The sequence below is a fragment of the Miniopterus schreibersii genome (genome assembly GCF_964146895.1).
Source record: "Miniopterus schreibersii genome assembly, chromosome: 4".
Classification (NCBI taxonomy): Eukaryota; Metazoa; Chordata; class Mammalia; order Chiroptera; family Miniopteridae; genus Miniopterus; species Miniopterus schreibersii.
The window spans coordinates 48518690-48537392 of NC_138105.1; the positions used below are offsets into that span (position 1 = coordinate 48518690).

At 40.1% G+C, this 18703-nt stretch overlaps 1 protein-coding gene across 1 annotated transcript in view; it reads right to left on the bottom strand.

Moving 5' to 3' along the window:
- Nucleotides 1-2773: 2773 nt before the first annotated feature.
- Nucleotides 2774-18703, bottom strand: part of CPE (carboxypeptidase E) — a 79749-nt gene continuing 63819 nt past the window's right edge. The window contains exons 4-9 of the mRNA XM_081136247.1: nucleotides 17380-17501; nucleotides 15777-15955; nucleotides 13412-13551; nucleotides 8014-8113; nucleotides 5190-5308; nucleotides 2774-3584 (exon numbers count right to left, since the gene is read on the bottom strand). Of these exons, the coding sequence (XP_080992373.1) occupies nucleotides 3486-3584; nucleotides 5190-5308; nucleotides 8014-8113; nucleotides 13412-13551; nucleotides 15777-15955; nucleotides 17380-17501 (759 nt within the window). The 3' untranslated portion in view covers nucleotides 2774-3485. The remainder of the gene's footprint in view (nucleotides 3585-5189; nucleotides 5309-8013; nucleotides 8114-13411; nucleotides 13552-15776; nucleotides 15956-17379; nucleotides 17502-18703) is intronic.

The window sequence follows — 18703 nt, forward strand, 5'->3', positions numbered from 1 at the left end:
GAGTTTTCATTTTATGCTAAGTTTAAAAGAGGCAACAATGCGACATAACCTCCAAAATGCAAGTATCACCTGGGACCTTATTAAGAGAAGTACAGTATTCAGAATGTGAGAGGTGTTGGCACGTTACTTTGCAAAACAAAACAAAAAAATAATGCCACACCTAAAGTATTAAAGTATTATACCTCTTAAAGATTTTAGGGATTCCACATATAATGCCAATTTCTCCCATTCTGAGTTCAAGACCAGTTGAAAAATAAGGAGACCAATAGACAGAGGTTAAACTGTCAGATTTTTGTTGCTAAACTGATTGGAGACAATGACATTTAATCTTTGGACCAAAAATTAATACTCTATGCCCAGAAACCCTTCTGCCATCCCCGCACACACACCCAAAGCCCGCCTCAGCACCCAGGGGAGAGTTTGGGGCTATGCCTGCCTGGGGCGGGGAACATTGGGGAAGGGGAAACATAGTCTTTTGATAGAGTTGTTCCATCCAATTAACTCACCTGTCATCACCTGATTTCTCTGTAAGAAGGAATGAGTCAGGGGTGGGACTAGAGGCCAGGAGTCAAATTCCAGTGGAGGTCCTTCAACACAGAAACATTGACCAAATGAAGGGTCAGTTCTAGACCCTTCGTTAAATTGAGAGCAGGTTGAAAACATGACCAAGATGGTAAGGACCTTTGAAACCAAGACTTGTGATTGCAAGTCTTGTCCTTGCAATCACAAATGGTTGCAAGGACAAGACTCCATGGAAATAACACCTTCCTTCCAACCACTGAACTTGGTCTTAGTTGACTTGATCACATTTCTTCTCTGGTGGTGACAGTTTTGCTCACCAAACGTGGCTAAGCAACGCTGTGTGCCTAGCTGTGGCCAATGAGCTGCGGATGGAAGTTACTGCAGGTATCTCTTCCTGCAACCAATACGAGACTGAGGAAACCTTATGTTGAGATGGTAGAGCCACAAGGCTGACATATTCTACGTTGCTGAGTCACCACATGTAGGACAATTTCATGGAAAGTTACATAGACCTACAGACTCTTCATGAAAAATCAATTACTGTTAAGTTAAACCACTGTGATTTGGGGTTGCTTCCTACTACAACATAGTCAAGCTTATCCTGTCTTATATAAACCACAAGGAGAACATTCTGAAGTTCCTCAGAGCTCAGTCCTGATCTTATCTTTCTTCTAAATCTATAGGCTCCTCCTAGGGTACTTTATCTATTCCCACAACTTTAAATACCATCTATATGTAGGTGACCTTACTCAAAGCTTGTCCCAGATAGTTGTGGATTATACCTGGTGTGCTGGCAAAATTAGTTGTGTCCCTTTCGTTCTCAAAGCTGCCTCTGTTTGGGTAATTAAATAATATAGTCACCTTGTTCATATGGCAGTTACACCCAAATCTCTATTTCCCACCCCAGGCCTCTTTTTGAGATTCACACACAGCACCTCCAACCATACCCTCAACACGTCCATTTGTATATCTCACAAGCAGAGGCGTCTCAAGCTCAACGTTTCCCATATTGGATTTCTTTTTCTTCCCACCTTTTCCAATCTGCTGCTTCTTCAATATGCTACATGTCATGTACCCATTTGCTCGAGTTAGAAACGTGATGCCTTCTTTGACACCCGCGTCTCCCTCATCACCCACATGCTCTCTCTCATCGAGGCCTGTCAGTTCTACCTCTGAAATAAGTCACAAACCCGCCCATGTTTTCTCATCTCCATGGCCACTGCTCCAAGTCACTGCTCCTCTGGACCCCCCTAACTAGATTCTACTCCTGCTTCTGCTCTCTACACAGCAGCCAGAATGGCCTTTAAAACATAAATTAGATCATGTCTGTTCCTAGCTGAAGAATATTCAGTGGTTCTGAAAACAGAATCCTCAGTTCTCAGTTCTGGTCCACAAGGTCCTTCATGATTTTGTCCCTGCGCTTTCCTGGCCTTCCTCCCCACCTCCCGCATCTCCCTGCTTCAGTCACTCTGTGCTCCTTTCAGTGCTCCAGCGAGCCATGTGTCTTCCTATCCCGACTCCTTTGCGCCTGCAGTTCCTTCTATCTGGCAGAGACTGTCGGATGCTCACCAAAGACCACATTCTCCTCACCCGTCTTGGTGCGCTGCTGGACTGCATGTCTCAGAGTCCACTGCAGTTACCGTGGCCAGGGGATGCAATTCTAGGCCACGTGCCGTGAGCAGCAAATATACCACTTCCCGGCCTGGCCCCTGGGGACACCCCCCGCGTGCTCCTCCGTGTTCTTTCCTGTTTTCTATTGTCTACAGTGGACATGACCAGCATGCAACTTTGATGGCTACATGTAGTTTGCTGATCTTCTGTCAGAATGGGTCCCAGTATGACTGTGTGGAGAAAAGTCATCTCATCTTTCTGTGTTCTGCCCAGTACATGTACCTGAGTGAGACATACACTCCCATTGTGCTTAAGCCACTATATATTTGGGAGTCTATTGTTACAACAGTTATCACTATTTTTCAAAAACATCCTGTACCTGAAACATTCATCAACCATACCAACACACACACACATACATGCACACACACACAACACCCCTCCACTCAATCATTCTGCATTGCTCACACCTACTCACATTTTAGGTCTGGGCTTATGCATTAAAAAATGTATAATTAATACATTAAAAAATGTAGAAGATAAACAAATGAGAGGCTACTATCAAGGGAATATTTTTTTTTTATCATAAGGCCACAACACTAGACCAAAATCATAAGAGAATTAAAATACAGACAATGGGTTTTTGGTTTTTAAACCTTTATTCATTTAGAATGCAATTCTGGGCCAATCTACAACCAAGAGAAAACCCTAAACTTTAAAGAGTGTTAACAGACTGAATAATATAGCAGTATAGCCCCTCTATGTAAAAGCAAGAAGTCAACTTCCATTCCCTTCAGAAAACCTCTTGCTAAACACTTACATTTTCTTCCCATCAAAAAAATGCATTAATATCATGCTTATATAGCTAGTCAGCACAAGAGACAAATGACAATTTATACTGAACTATTTTTAGGTCTTGCGATATAGTAATCACAACTCCAAGCTGTAGCTGTTGACCTTTGCAGTGGCATTCATTATGTGACATTGTCACCAATCACATTAAAAAGACTTCATTAATTTTTAAAAGCTAGAATGCCTCAAAAAGTTCTGCATTGTAAATAACACATGGAATGTTGCATTTAAGTCTAAGATGGCCAGATCATTTCATCTTTTCTACAATCCTTTGTGTAACATGTGTAGGAAAATGAATGTTTTATAAGAATAAATAGACCAAGTTATCGTATTTTCACCTAAGAGTCTAATTATTTATTTTAAGTAATGCCTATCAATATTTAAATGATTAAACAATAAGTCAATGTTAAATATTAACTGCACAAAATCTAAAAGAAAATGGCCACGTTACATCAGACTACATTATATAGACAGAACAAAAGCAGCTAATTAGACCCTTTTTAAAAATTTAAAGTTTCTGACATCATCTTCCACCATTCCATCAATTCTTCCTTTTCCTCTTCTTTCCTTTCAGAAAATGACTCCAGCTCAAAATCAACCTAAAAAAGAAAATCAGGAATATATTGCTATCAAAGTACATATGTATTTTTAAAAGCTGAAATTTAAAAAATAAGAGTACTCTCAGAGCTTTCAAGATAAATTCAATCTAGCCACTTGAATTAAAGTATACCCTAAAAAAAAAAAAAAAAAAAAAATCTCTCATGAGAAAAGATACTTTCAGGGGGGGAAATAAAACAATCCAACCATTATGTTTGAACTGTGCTTTGATCTGATAGCTTTGTAGGATTATTTAAAAGCAGATTATTTAAAAGCAGATTACATAAAGGCAGTCTTTAGTAAAGACTTTAGTAAAGCCAGTAAAAAGATGTCGTTTATAATTAATTTTCTGCCTTTGAATATTCAGTGAGCTTCTCCTGTCAACCTTGAATTTTCTCCTAATAGCCAGGGGACTGTGCAGTTCAGTGTCCTGGCATCTCAAACCACAAGGCTCTGCTTTTTAGAATCTCAGATCAGCTTTTTAGAATCTCAGATCAGCTAAAGAAACCGATAGAACCACATACATCCCCAAAGCACCTCAGAGGCCCACGGCCCAGGACCTCAACTCTCCTTGGGAACTAGGCATCCTCGTCAGGTCCATGGAGAATCCATACACTTCTGCATAAAGGATATTCAAAGTATGCTGCCCCCAAGCCCAGTCTTCCTCAGGCCCTCTAGATATCTGTGCCCCACTGCAAACGGAACTAGGAGTTCCTTGATGTGGCCACGAAAGCCCCTGGTTACTGAGGAATGTAATAGCACTCACTACTTGAAGTGACACATGCCAGAAAGGCTAGGGTCGAAATAGTTGAAACTTTCACAATCACTTTCTGGTGTGATGTTTTTCCAGATTTCATTTGTTCAAATTTCTTTCCTTATTTTAATACATATATAGCTAAGTATACATATAATCAAAACCAAAGCACCAGTTGAAAACTCAAGATATTTCTGTTTGCAAAACCTAAGTATTGATACTCCAAACTTTTGACACATATACAAAAGTAAAATAGATTCTTTTCAAGTAAGTCTTTTGATTGGAAATCTTGTAAGACACTCCATGGTTTTGGTAATGTAATACAAAGATGGCCTAATCACCATTACCTTCCTAGCAAAATAAATGGTATCTACTTAAATTTAATATAGTTTTTGATAGTAGAGGGTCTTACTCATAGTATGTGCTTAATAAATGTTTAGTTAATGCCTGAAATTATCTTGAAGACATAATTTATTTTTCCAAATACTCTTTGAGTAAAGTACTGTAATAGGTACTAGAGATAAAAAGATATATGGAACAGAATCTCATTTAGATTGAAATCAATATGGCAAAAAAAAAAAAGGTTTAATTTTGTTAGGTTTTATTTGATTTTCTTATGGAACTCGTCAACTACTAAGAAACAATAACAGAGCTTCACAGTGAGTGATATTAAATTAACCAATGAGCATTTGGTCAAGTTAACTTTGCTAGGACTCAGTTTTTCCATCTGTTAAATGGGGATGATAATAGTATCTACCTCATAATGTTATTACGAAGATTGAATAAAAGTCACTTAACTATGCCCGACACATACCAGTGCTTAATAATCTTAGCTGTTAATATGATCACTTACTCCAACAGCAGGGCTGTAAGGAACTGCCACTTTCTTTGTTATCGCCAGATAGCCCGGAGCAGAGGCTGTAAGTTTATAGTTTCCAGGTGCGAGCAGTCTCCAGTAATCGCCATCCTTAGCTGTAAGGGAACAAAGTGTCAAATCACAAGGCACGTGTGTGAAATGCATACTTATCCCAGCTAAGGAATACCCACGATACCTCAGTTCAACTTCTTTTATTCCCATTTTTAAAGTAGATGTTGATGGAATGTGATGAAATGTAACTGAAGAAAGAGTGTGAAACTCTCTAGAAGGCATCAGTTCCTATAGCAATTTTACAGATATGAACGTTAAACTGTCTAATAAATCTAAGATAGTGGCCCTTCATAATCACATTAGGAATAACACAGGTAAAAAGATATACAGTCTTCAAGTGGTGGGGTCAGAGCATCTGTTCGATTCTTGCCCCGTATCTTGCTGGGTGAAGACCTAATGGTCTGAGAGTCTAGATCAGTGTTTCACAGTGTGGCCCAAAGACAGTCTCAGCAAAACCCCTGAGGCCCTTGTTAGACATTTCGATTTCCACATATTCAGAATATGTTGGTCTGGATTGCCTTCTAGAAATGTATTTTCAGCAAGTTCTCCAGAAAATTCTGAAGCTGAGTTACGTTTCTCACTCTCTCACTCTCCATGTACCCAGGGCTCCCTCCTAACCGGATGGGCTTCCCCCGCCCCCCACTAGAATCACCCTCACGCTTGTGCCCTCAACTCCCGGCTTTTCGCGCTCGGGACACGTGCCCTGGGTCACTGCCACCTCCTGCTCTGCGCCTGCGCCCTGTGGCTGCCAGGAGCCGGAGGAAGCACAGGCCAGCTCGTCCCACAGCCTCGCGCGCTTCCCGGGGCTGCCCTGCCTTCCTGCGGGCCCCTCCTGCCAGTCCTTCAGCCCCGCATTTCCTGGATCAGTCAGATCACTGGGAGGCTTTGTGGAGCTGCGAATTCTGATTCACTAGATCAGGGGCGACGCCTGAGATTCTGCATTTCTAACCAGCTCCAGGGTGACGCCGGATTCGGCTGCTGGTAGAGGCCATACTTTGAGCAGCACGTTCCCAGGGAACAATTCACACTTCCTCCTGTTTCCTAACATGGCTCAGACGGCTTGTCATCCCCACTCTCAGTCCATGCTTTACATCTTATTTCACTGTGGAAGCTGAAACAACAGGAAAAGACAAGTCCCCACCACCATCCCTTCCAATCCACCGCTAGACTCCACATCTCCTTTCGGCCAGCGCCTCATTTATCTCCTTCGCTTTACAGCAAAATCCCTCTCCACCTGCCCTTCCTTGGACGCCCCCAAGGCTGCCACCACGCCACTGAAGCAGATTTCTTTCAAGATTCTCCACACTGGTTCATGCGCAAGGCTCATCTTAGTTGGCATTTTCTAGCTCTCCTTCTTTCCTGAAACGCTTCCATGCTTCCCGGACGACACCCTGAGTTTCCTCTCTAGGACCCCATTGCTAGTTCCTCCTCATTGCCCTGCCCTCCAAGAGCTGGAGTGTCCCAAACCCATCCTCAGTTTTTATTCCTTTCTACCTATATTTATTCCCTCAGGTAGATTTTGCTAAAATTTTCGCATCAGAGAATGCAAAGAAAATACTATTTGTATGATGCACTAGGGTAAGGGATGGGAGAGGTTTCCCGTGGCCGAAGGGGATGGGCGCCTGGGTGCCATCTTCAGAAGCTGACCTCCCGGAGGGCCGAGGGGGCAAGAGCTTAGTGCAGATTCTGGTATAAGTTCGGAAAGGTGTGCTGGCCCTTAGTGGCCTGTCGATAGATATTTGTTGAACAAATGAATAAAGGAAGTTTTAGAGGATAACTGATAAGGATTGAAAAACACGAGTTATAAATGTGGAGGTTCAGAAAGAGGTAATGGTATAAAGTGATTTGGGAAATAAGTTAAGATTTAATTATAAGGCCTAGAAATATGTAAAGAGTTTATAGCTAAAAAGATATTAATTGGGTTGTTGAAAAGATCACAACGAATGAGTAGATAGATGTTCATTAACAGGAATAGGCAAGTTTGCCAGGAAAATACATCATTTTGTCCTAACTGGGAAAATTGAAATGTGGTTTAAATCTTGAAACAGCTAACATCAACCTCAATCCTGTACCATCCTGTTTCACCTTGAATAAGTCTGGATTTATTATATGGGTTAAATGTATGGGAAATCCTAGACACATAAGATGCTGGCAGTTTTCTTTCTCCTACTCTTTTCATTCCCTCCTGAGGTCCACCAATGAACAATTTGTTAGCACCTCTTCTTTTATATATATGTATATATTTTTTTTATTTTTTATTGAATTTAGAGAGCGAGGAAGGGATACAGGGAGAGAAACGTTGACTTGTTGTCCCACTTATTTACGTATTCACTGTTGACTCTTGTATGTGCCCTGACTGGGGATCAAACCCGCAACCTTGGCATATAGGGATGATTCTCCAACCAACTGGGCTACCCAGTCAGGGCCAGCACCTCTCCTTAAGAGAGATCAGGAAGACCCTGGTGTTTTAACACTAGTGAGTTCATTTTGCTTTGCCTCAAGAATAAAGACTCTCCAGTGGGTGGCACCAGCTCGCAGCTCTGGAGTGAGATACCTGAGGAAAGGGCGCCATCTGCTGCCTGAATTGCTCCCATAAGGAAATTTAACTAGATCAAAGCTGGGAGGGAGAAGGTAAGGAGATAGGAGGTATTTAATTGTTTTGCTTAGAACAGCATAAGAATTAGAACTATGATAAGAAGTGCTCCTGTGTATGATGCTAGAGCTTCAGCTCATGGCAGAGAGCACCCACCGGAGGTAACATCGTGGTCTATTCCTTCCACTGAGATGGTTGCATTGGCAATTGGGTTACCTTGTAGGTCTCGGACAAATCCTTTAACTCCTCGGTGTATCTGCAAAGGTCAAGAACAAGCAAAAATTCATATTAGAAATGACCTGAAAGTCCACCTCATATCAAGCATCTCCTTGTTTTCTAGGAAAATACTGTAGATCCGCAAAGCATGCTCAAGGGGCCACTGAATGTTTTGTGCACTCTTTATTCTGCTTTTTCTCAAGCGGACAAATGAGAAGTAATCCCCCCAAAACTGATATCTAATTTTGAGTCAAACAAAGGCTTTGAAGTACCTTCTGTACCACCAAAACAAAAAACAAAACAAAAAGTAGAAAGTCTGTCATATCTGTGAAATAGTTCTGGTCTTAGCATATTTCATTACTTTCTATTTTAAATGTGGTCACCTGTGATTATTTTATATGGTCACTATCAGTTAGTAAGAATGTTCCATTGCAGCCCTTTAATACTTGTTCATTCTAAATAAAAAGATATATACTGCAACTATTTTGGCATTAAACCCATTAACAATATTATTTTGGTTGAAAGTAAGAGGCGTGAAAGATCAATGAATTTCATAACTGAACATTGTACTTAGAAATAAAATGGAAGAGTTGTTACTGAGAACAATGCCCTTGAATTAAGTTGCAGTCATCAACTAACTATTGCAATGCAAACTACAAAAACATCTTTTTTCTTTATTTTTAAATGATCTTTCAACTGAGTCAGTATGTGTTTGAAGAGACAGTCACTTCAGGTCTTTAAGAAAGTACTGCTTCTGGAACATCAAATGGTAATTAAGTTTCATTACTTAACAAAATATGTCCTGACCTCCCAAATGCTCAGGTTACTTCTCAATCTGGCCCCAGAAAATGATTTTTCTTTTGCTACTGATAACATTTGAATATTTCCCTACAGGAGGTAGAATAAGTCTATGTGTCCCTTTGTCACTGGAGAATAAATTTCTTTGTGGTACGATGTTTTATGGAAGAGATGACCCTGATTATCAGCAAATATTTTGCCTGTTCTGTTTTAAAAAAAAAAAACAAAACCTCTGGAGTCACCATGGTATGAGGAAACCCAGATTAAAGCCTAAGAAGGGCCCGGCCAGGCGTGGCTCAGCGGTTGAGCATCGACCTGGGATCCAGGAGATTGCGATTCGATTCCCGGTCGGGGCACATGCCCGGGTGGCTGGTTTGATCCCGTCGGGGGCGTGCAGGAGGCAGCCGATCAATGACTCTCTCATCATTGATGTTTCTGTCGCTCTCTCTCCCTCTCCTTTCCTCTCTCTGAAATCAATAAAGGTATATTTGAGAAAAAAGAAAAAAAAAACCCTAAGAAGGGAGACCACGTGGAGAGGCCCCGAGTCCAGATGAAGATGGAGACGCACAGGAAGCCCCCGGCTGCCGCAGCGCCCCCACTACTCCAGCTCCGGAACCGGCTGACTCCAACCACATGAGAGGCCTCAGTCGGAGCCGCCCAGCCAAGCAACTCCCAAACTACTGGCTCCTCAAAAACCCTGAGTGATAATAAAATAATTGTTACTGTTTGAAGCCACACCCTCTGGGGGTGATTTGTTATATAGCAATAGATCATTGGAACACCCAAGAAAAGTGCACTCAGTTAAAAATACACTATATACAATTATTATATGTAATAATTAAAAATGTGTTGAAATTATACGTTTATATTTTGGTATATGTGGTTTCCCAAATAGAAATATTCTTCCTATGATCTCAGAACAAACAGACAAATAAACAAACAAAAAACCCTCTGAAATTCTATAAAAGCAACATATAATTCTTTTCTCTGAAGGCAATTTACAAATGATCAAAAGTTATGCATGCTGTTGGTAATAATAAATGATCATTTTATTGGCAACCAGTATAGTGAGAAGAAAGTAAATACATTTTAAAAGCAAAAAAAAAAATTTAGGAACTAGTGAATCAATGATTTCCCCCCCCAAACTGAGCTATGAATTAGCCAACAAAAACAAATTGCAATTTAGTCACCCGAAACACAGAAAGTTAGTTTTCTGAGTGACATTCCCATGGCGAAAGAGTCATCCGGGGCCATAAAAACTGTGGAGATGAATTTATTCATCTTGAGGCACTATAGTCCTGATATCAATATTATAAACTTTAGAGAAATGAAAGGCTTAAATTTCCTCATCATTGGAAAATAAATCAATCACTCCTGAAACATATAATTCACCTGCATTAGGCTCACATACACCCAGTTAATAATTATGACTTGACTTTTTTCAGCTTCTGCAACCCAAAACATATTACAGTATATGGTTTAACAAATAAATGAGTAAATGTCTCTCCCTGACATGCCAATTGGGGGGCACAACTTTAGTGTTTAAAAAATCCACTGTAGCAATAAATCTCAATCAAAGTGTTATGGGCTGTCACAACTCTACGTGAATGAAAACTGGAAAACCTGTCATTTCATGGCTTCTGCATAAGAAATCACGGACATGAAAATCTCACTCATGACTGGAGAAGCTATTTAGTACACTTGTTCCTTCTGTAATGCTCTGTCCTCAGATTCCAGGACATTTCAGTCAACCAAGGCTAAAAAATAAACATCCATTCTCCACTGTTGCTGTTAACATCAGTAGTCCTCAGATCCTTGTGTACTTAAATGTCACCCAGAGAGCTTGCTGAAATAGAAATTTTGGAGTCCTATCCTGCAGGGAGTATGCTTCAGTGGTGGGACAGGAAACTCATTTTCAACAAGAACCTAGATGATTCTCAAGCAGGTGTGCATGAGAAATTCCTTGGGAATTTGGAGAACTAAACTGTTCCAAAGCCACTGAGTGGGGGGCTCACCTTAGCAAACTATCTACCCTAATTAACTTTACAATTGCAGTTCCTACAAACATCCCTTTAAAACGCTGCAAGAAATTTCCTCTCAACCAATTACAGAATTAGATCTCCTGATCACCTACTTTTCAGGAGCTGTAAACTAGTCCATGCTGAGATTTTAGGCCAAGGTGTTCAATTACTAATCACCACCATGTTCTGTTCCACTGTCAAGAAAACAATTTCAACACAGGACTTCCAGCAGCCTTCACTGATCCTTCGCCAGAACTTGAGTCCCTAACTGGAGTGCTCTGTGGGCATTCTGCAGGAGCTCACTGTAAATACCACTCCTCCTGCTTCTCCACAGCTTGCACCCTAACACTGATGCCACATCAGGCGACCACGTGGATCTGTGGACAGGTCAAATTCTCATTCCAAGTGGCATGAAACAGGACTGCAGGCTTGGTCCCTCTTCTTTCCAGATTATTTCTACATAAATTCAGAGAGCTTTTAGATGAACTGATGCTCGTCCACCTGAAAGAGTAAGTCTGACAAATATTCTCCTCTTTCCTCATGGCACGCGTTTGTGTTTGATTTTGTGTTGTATTGCATTTTTAGCAAGAACTAAGAGAGGACTTAAGCAGCAGTTGAATCTGTTTTTTAATTCTTGATCAGATTAATAATCTTATTAGCATCAAATATAATAAATCTTACAGTCTAGCTCCAAAAAGCCTTTTCTGAGTCCCAGGACTGGGTTAGGGACCCTCCTATGTACTGCCATTGTTCTTTGTAGTGAACCTTTATATTTGCATTTATCATCCTTTCATAATTAGATATTCATGTTTCTGAACCCCATTAATATGAAGCCTTCTTGAGGGTGGTCACTAGCTCCAGTGCCTCACAGGATGCCAAGGACAGGAAGGTAGCTCAATAAATTTTTATTGAAAAAATGAAAAGCATTGTGCTAAGGAAACATTCCTTGATATCTAAATGGGAAGCACACAAAATAGCCTCATCTTATTTCCAAAATACATTTCTCAGTTAACTTTGCTCTTAGAAGATCCAATGAAATACAACTCTCCTCAAAGAAGAAAATCTACAGGGGTCCCCACCAAGGTTTCTCTGGGGTAAATGTGACTAATTATCCTTGGTTTTGTTGCTGAAAATACCATTTTATGTTAACATGCAGCAGGATTCCATTGATTGAAAAAGTCCTGTTTAATGGGTGTTTTTGAACATCACTGTCTGTCAGCAGTTGCTCTATCCCATGACAGTCCTTCTTGGTAAAACCCCTTATATGGATATTTGACATACGTAAAAGAATTTTTAAGCTGACTTTACATTTTGTAAATGCATTGGGTTTATATGTATATGTTTTACATACATATATATATGCAAATAGCTACATAATTATTTAAATAGCATTTGTTTATGTCAAATTACTTTAAAATTAGTCCGGACTATCTGCTGGCATGTGAAGCTAACATCACTCTACTTGACTTTGGGTATAAATGGCCACATACAGAATGGAATTGAAAACTCTCAATGCACTGCAAGCAAACAACAGTCTTTAGGTCTTTTGCACCATCACTGTCCCTGGTGCCAATGTCTACATAGCATGGAGATGTAGGGGACTGGCAGGGGACTGGCCTGGGTTCAGTCTGAGTGGGTAAGGTATTTTATTGTGACAGATGGAGAGATGCCCCCAAATTCTGTACAGATCCCATTGGAATGGCGACATAGGTGACTCTCTGGTGAAGACCATGTCACGAGAGACAATATGGCACAGTGATTCTGGAACTAGGCAGCCTGGATTCTGGCTGAGTGACTTCCGGCAAGCTGTGTAATTTCTCTGTGCCCCTGATTCCTCATTTTTAATTCAGGGGTGTTGGTGCTGATTAGGATGATGATGACGACAACGGAGAAGAAGATAATGATGATATAACTTCCCTCATGGAGTTGTTGTGAGGGTTAAATAAAGTAATTGCTACTTGTAAGGCATTTAGAAGAATGCCTGGGAAATAGTAAATGCTCAATAAATGTAAGCTATCATTATTATTATTATTATTATTATTATTACCTCAACTTTAGCTGAGTTTAGTGTGAGACAAGTGAGGCACATGGGGCACAAAATTTAAGGATGCACAGTGCTGGTCCCAAACCTGCATGACCTTGAGAGTGAATCCTCCTTAAATCCTAGATGCCTCACTTACCTCCTTCTAGTCAGTCCTGCCTGGGATGTCTGACGGGCCCAAGGTGATCAGGGTGGAGGAGGTCCTAGGATTGCCCTTGCTTAGGGCCGTATGAATGAAAGCAGGCTTTTACCTCACTTCTCCACAACCCTGCAGTTTAATCAGTTCTCAGTGAATATTCATGTACCACAGAACCTATGACAAATGGAAGCCTATTTGCAGCACTACATGCTTTCCAAATGCAGTGTCCTCATTCTGGGTCAGGGAGATTCTCCTAGACTGGACTCCTCTTAGGAGACTATTGTACACCAGGTTTAAATGCTCTTACATTTTCCATTTTACACTGGAGACCATGTTTACCTGCTCAAGGTAACTAATAAGGGAGTTTTTGTTATCCTCCCAGTAGCTCTTCAAAGTCTCTTCAGGTGGAAACTTTTCACAGCTAAGCTCCATGGTGATCTCAAAGCAGTTGCTGCTCAGGTAATTGAAGTCTTGCATTCCTGCCAAAACACCAAATGGAAAGTCTCAATATGCATGTGGTGACTAAAACTCTACACAGGTTGTTCTGTTGAATTAAGAGCCAAGTAAAAGATACACCACACAGTGCACAGTGCATGTTGGGGAGCCTTTGGGAAACCACAAGAAAAATCACCTACCATAAAGGACAGAACAACATACTTGGGAAATTGTGACTACTGATGTCTCTTTTTTTAACCAGCAATACCCCACTTTCAATAATGGATAGATAGATCATCCAGAGAGAAAATCAGTAAGGAAATACTGGCCTGAAACTATACTTGAGATCACATGAACCTATAGTACACACAGAACATACCCTCCAACAGCAGGTGGCACAATACACATTCTTCTCAAACACACATGGAACATTCTCCAGAACAGATCATAGGATAAGTCACAAAAAAGTCTTAGCAAACTTAAGGAGACTGAAATCATAGCAAATATCATTTATAACCACAATGGTATAAAACTAGAAATCATGAAAGGAGGAAAACTGAAAAATTCACAAATATATGGAAAAGTAAACAACACATTCCTGAACCAGTAATGAATCAAAGAAGAAACGAAAAGAAAAACCAAATATCTTGAACAAAGGAAAATAGAAACACAACATACCAAAAGTTATGGGATGCAGCAAAAGCAGTCCTAAGAGAGAAATTTATCGTGATAAATGCCTACATTAAGAAAAAAATCTCACAGTGACTGACTGATATAGAGCCACCAAAGCCTGGTCCCCTGGCCTCAAGGCAGGACAACCTTGCTTGCGATTTACGCTTGAGGCACTCCTCCCAATGGCTCAGGCCAAGGTTAGACTGTACCTGAAACCACATCCTTGCTCAGCTCTAACCCCTTCCTTCTTTGCCCTGCTTCCCTCATTTCCAAACAAGGTTTTTCCTAAAGAGCAGTCCCTCAACAAATTATGAGTATCCAAATCCCTGTCTCAGGTTCTGCTTCTAGAAAACCTGACCCCAGACACTGATTTCATTCACTGCAGAGATTGCTAAAGAAAGTCACAGCTTTCTTTGACTGTTTGATTACTGTGGGACATAATCATTGACGATGATTACAACTCTTATTATTAATATTATTGTTATTTTGCTGATCTAGATTACTTGGTATTCTGTAGACAATGCACTATTTGTCCAAAAAGGTAATTCCAAAGGAATTACTAAAGTTTTTATGAAAACGGAAGTATAAAATTACTTCCCATTTGATGCGTATGACATAGTCTAAATCCTAAAATCTGGCATAGACCTTATTTCCCAAGCCATAGGGGGAAAGGGGGATGTGCTAAATCTGACCTGACCTGGTGCAAAACATTAATTACAACAGGATAAACATATATCAGAAAGAAAAAAATCAGTGAGAATATTTTTCTCAGGACACAATTCAACAAAAGAAACATATAAAACAAACCAAAATCCTATAATTAGGCAGTGTGCTACTGTCCTAATGAATTCTCTTACTCATTCCCAGGTGGGCTGTAGAATATTGTTCTTAGGCAAAGAGAAAACCAAAAATCAGTATCTTTACATTTCACTCTTTATCCTTGGTAGAGGCAAGTATTACATAACTGTGATTGGTCTGAGTCACCAGAAAAATGAGATCTTTGCAAAGTCCATGTTGGGGCAAAGGGAGCCACAAGAGCGGCACTGGTTTTCTAGAAGATGCGTCCGCCAGCAACGATGCTGTACGTGGGTTTTTTCCTTCTCAGACCCCATAAAAGGTGAAGAGTTTCCTAATCTAATAGTGCTTATAACAGTAATGAATATAAAATAAATATTCTACATCAAATAGTCTCCATTATCCCATCATTAAAATAAAAACAAAAAAGCATGTGGAGCCACATATGCTAAGGGGCAAAGCCTGCCCTCTAAAATATACATTTACCTACGGTCAAAGCCTGACTAACATATAATCAGGATGCTGTCTTATTCCTCAAGGCCAGAATTCCAAAAGTAGGGTAATTAACAATATTCCATTTATATTTTCCCAATGGACACCTTCAGTTCATTTCCTATATTTCTTCAATTAGTATCCTGGTCTTTAAAAACAAAACTATACATAGCAATCATTCATGCAGACAACTAATTTTAATGGATGAACTATTTCTTAGTGATTGAGGAGGACTGAAGATTCTCTAAATCCAAACAGGAATTATAAATAAGCCACTACCACATAATCAAAGAGCGAAATGGACACTCACCGCCAGGTACGCTGTACCAAGCAGCCCCGTTGGTGGTTCCATCCACAAAGCTGCTGTCATCATCGTTCTTGCGACAGGGTGGTCGATTGGGGTCCGACATGGATGGGTTAAAAGAGGAGTATGCCCTAGCCAAGCTTTGAAAAATGGCATCATCCGGGCAAGAGCTATATTCATGAGCACTACCTAGAAAATAAATGCACAAGATTAAAGAAATGGACACAGCCCAAGGAGCACTGCATGCTTTCTGAAGGGTGAGTCGGTGTTGACCTCTTGCTGATGTATTTTTTCAGCTACATCACTATGGGAAAGAAACGAAGGTTTAAGTACTCAGCACTTACACTTAGCTTTTAGGTTATATAACTTCCACGCTTAGTACCACAAAGTAAAAATCTGATGAAATGTAGATTCTGCTTATGAATTCAAAGCTTTACAAGAAAAGGTGCTAAACTTATAGAAAACTGGGCCTGGCAGAACAGTAAGGAGATTTCCATTGTTAAAGTTTTTAATTTTAAAAATGTAAAGTTGGCAGTTATAAAATAGTCACAGGGATGTAAAGTACAGCATAGGGAATATAGTCAACAATATTGTAATAACCATGTATGGTGCCAGGTGGGTACTGGAAATATTAGGGGGAATACTTTGTAAAGTATATGATTGTCTAACCACTATGCTGTACACCTGAAATTAATATAATATTGTATGTCAACTGTAATTGAAATTTTTTTAATTTTTAAAAAATGTACTAACCTCATAGCCACTCTAAACCACCCTCACACATACTTTTCAGTATCTGAGTTTAGAGTTTTTTAAAAATCTCTTATGTGTATTATAAAAATAGTATTTTAATACACTATATTCTGCTCCATGTATTATAAAATATGCCAGGCTTTTACATTTCCTTGCTAAATACATAGTACAAATCTCTACATTTTACCAATGTTTTACCAAAGACTTTCTTCAAAACTCAAAGCTTCCAATATCTAAAATTATCATCCTGTGTTTGCAAAGAACTGACTCTTCAAAGGCCCCTGAGAATCGACCCAAAGCAGGAAATTTCATGGAGCAACAAAAATTTAGGTGAAAATATCTATCTGGCTAAAGCTTGCTGTGCCTGAAACTTAACGAAAACATGTCAGAGAGAAATGAAAGCAATGCTTTCCCTCCCTGACACCACCACAAACAGTTCCAAACAGCGAGAGCTCGAGACCTACGGAGTTCCACGTGGGCCCTGGTCAAGCAGCTGGTCTGCCTCGGTTGCTACGCCATCAATACACAGCGCCGCACAACATCCACGCTCTCTCCAGGGTCCCATGTCCCAGAGCGACCCAAGTTCGTGACTTCTGTTTTCTCCCTTTCTCTCCGAGTATTCTGTCAAGATTACATTTCTATCTAAACTTTTTTTAAAAAGTTAGTCCTTTTCTGCCAAATATATATGGTCAATGCCACGTGAAATAGTTAGGGGATGTTCCTGTTAAACATATGTATTTCTACAGGCAAAATCACTTACTGACCAGCTCCTTAAGACAATATTATAAAAGTTATCCTAAAAAGCCTTGCAAAGTAATTGTAAACCTTGAACCAAGTGGAGAAGCGGAAAGAACACCTACCACTGCGCGTCTCGTCATATGGGTAATTAGCCACGAGGTCGCCTCCGTGCAGATTGGCAGAGAGCACAAAGGGGATATCCATAATCCAGTGAATGACAGCCTTCGTCTCAGGAGCAAGCTGTATTAAACAGTAGGGGTTACAAGGATTACAAATTGCAATCACTGGTGAGATCACTTGACAGAAAAGACATAGGAAAGGTTTAAAAAACATCTGAAATCTGGTCAACCACTTTGTGGCTGTTTTCATAGGGGGAAAAGTTCCTGTGTGAACAGCATTCCCCATCTCTTATCTTCTTCAGACTTACATTAAAGAATATTTTAAGAGCTTAAATTTCCTCACAAATTCTACTTTTGTGGGCTGCTGGGCTTTTCTTTCTTTGAAAACGAACATGCAAATCACTTATACATTGTGGAATATGTTCATCTGTTGTTTCAGTGTTAATAACAGCTGAAGATAAGACAAAGAGAAAAGAAAAGAGTTGAACACTGTTAAAGAGAAACCCACAGGCCCAAAATGGTGTCACTTGTGCTAAAGCCCATGATACTAAACCTAGATTTAATACCTGACCTATTGCTATTTCAACCTCTCCCAGAAAACAGTCTTAATCAACCAACCAGTCTGGAATTTTCTGGTCAAGCATCAGTAAGGTCATCTGCACAGCGGCCCTCTCCACCAAGCAAAGAAAGAAGAGGCAATTTGCATGACAAAAACCCTTGCTGTTCCTTTTCCCCCAAAAGAGGTCCAGGTATAAAAGGAATCCTTTCTTTTCTCCCTTGCCCCACTCTTCTTCTTATAAAAACCTTCCATTTTGTACAACCCCTGGGAGCGCCCTACCACTTGCTAGAAGGGATGCTGCCTGATTCAAGAATTGCTTAATAATAAGGCCATTAGATCTTCAAATTCAGTTGTTTGAATTTTGTTTTTTAACACCACAGAGCAGGGTTCTTTCTCTATGGTGGTTCAACTCCAGAAACGTGGTAGATTTTATTTCCTATTTTTGTTTACTATTTTTCTAATTCCCTTCACTTACTTTAAACATTGTCCCTATAAAAAATATTAAACGGGGTCTCTTGCAGAGCTCACTGTAAAATATCAGTTTACCTTGAAAATGTTACAGCATAGTAAAAGCTAGGAAAATTCCAGGACAAGCAGAATAGGAAAACTAAGACAGTTAAACAGTAGTTTGCAGCCACCTAGTAAATCCCATCTTCCCTAAACCAGGGACACTTAAGAATAAATGTTTTGCACTTCTCCTCCCCAGCCCAAGGGTAAATAGCTTAAATCACCTACCCAGGGAGATAAATAACAGAAACCCAATT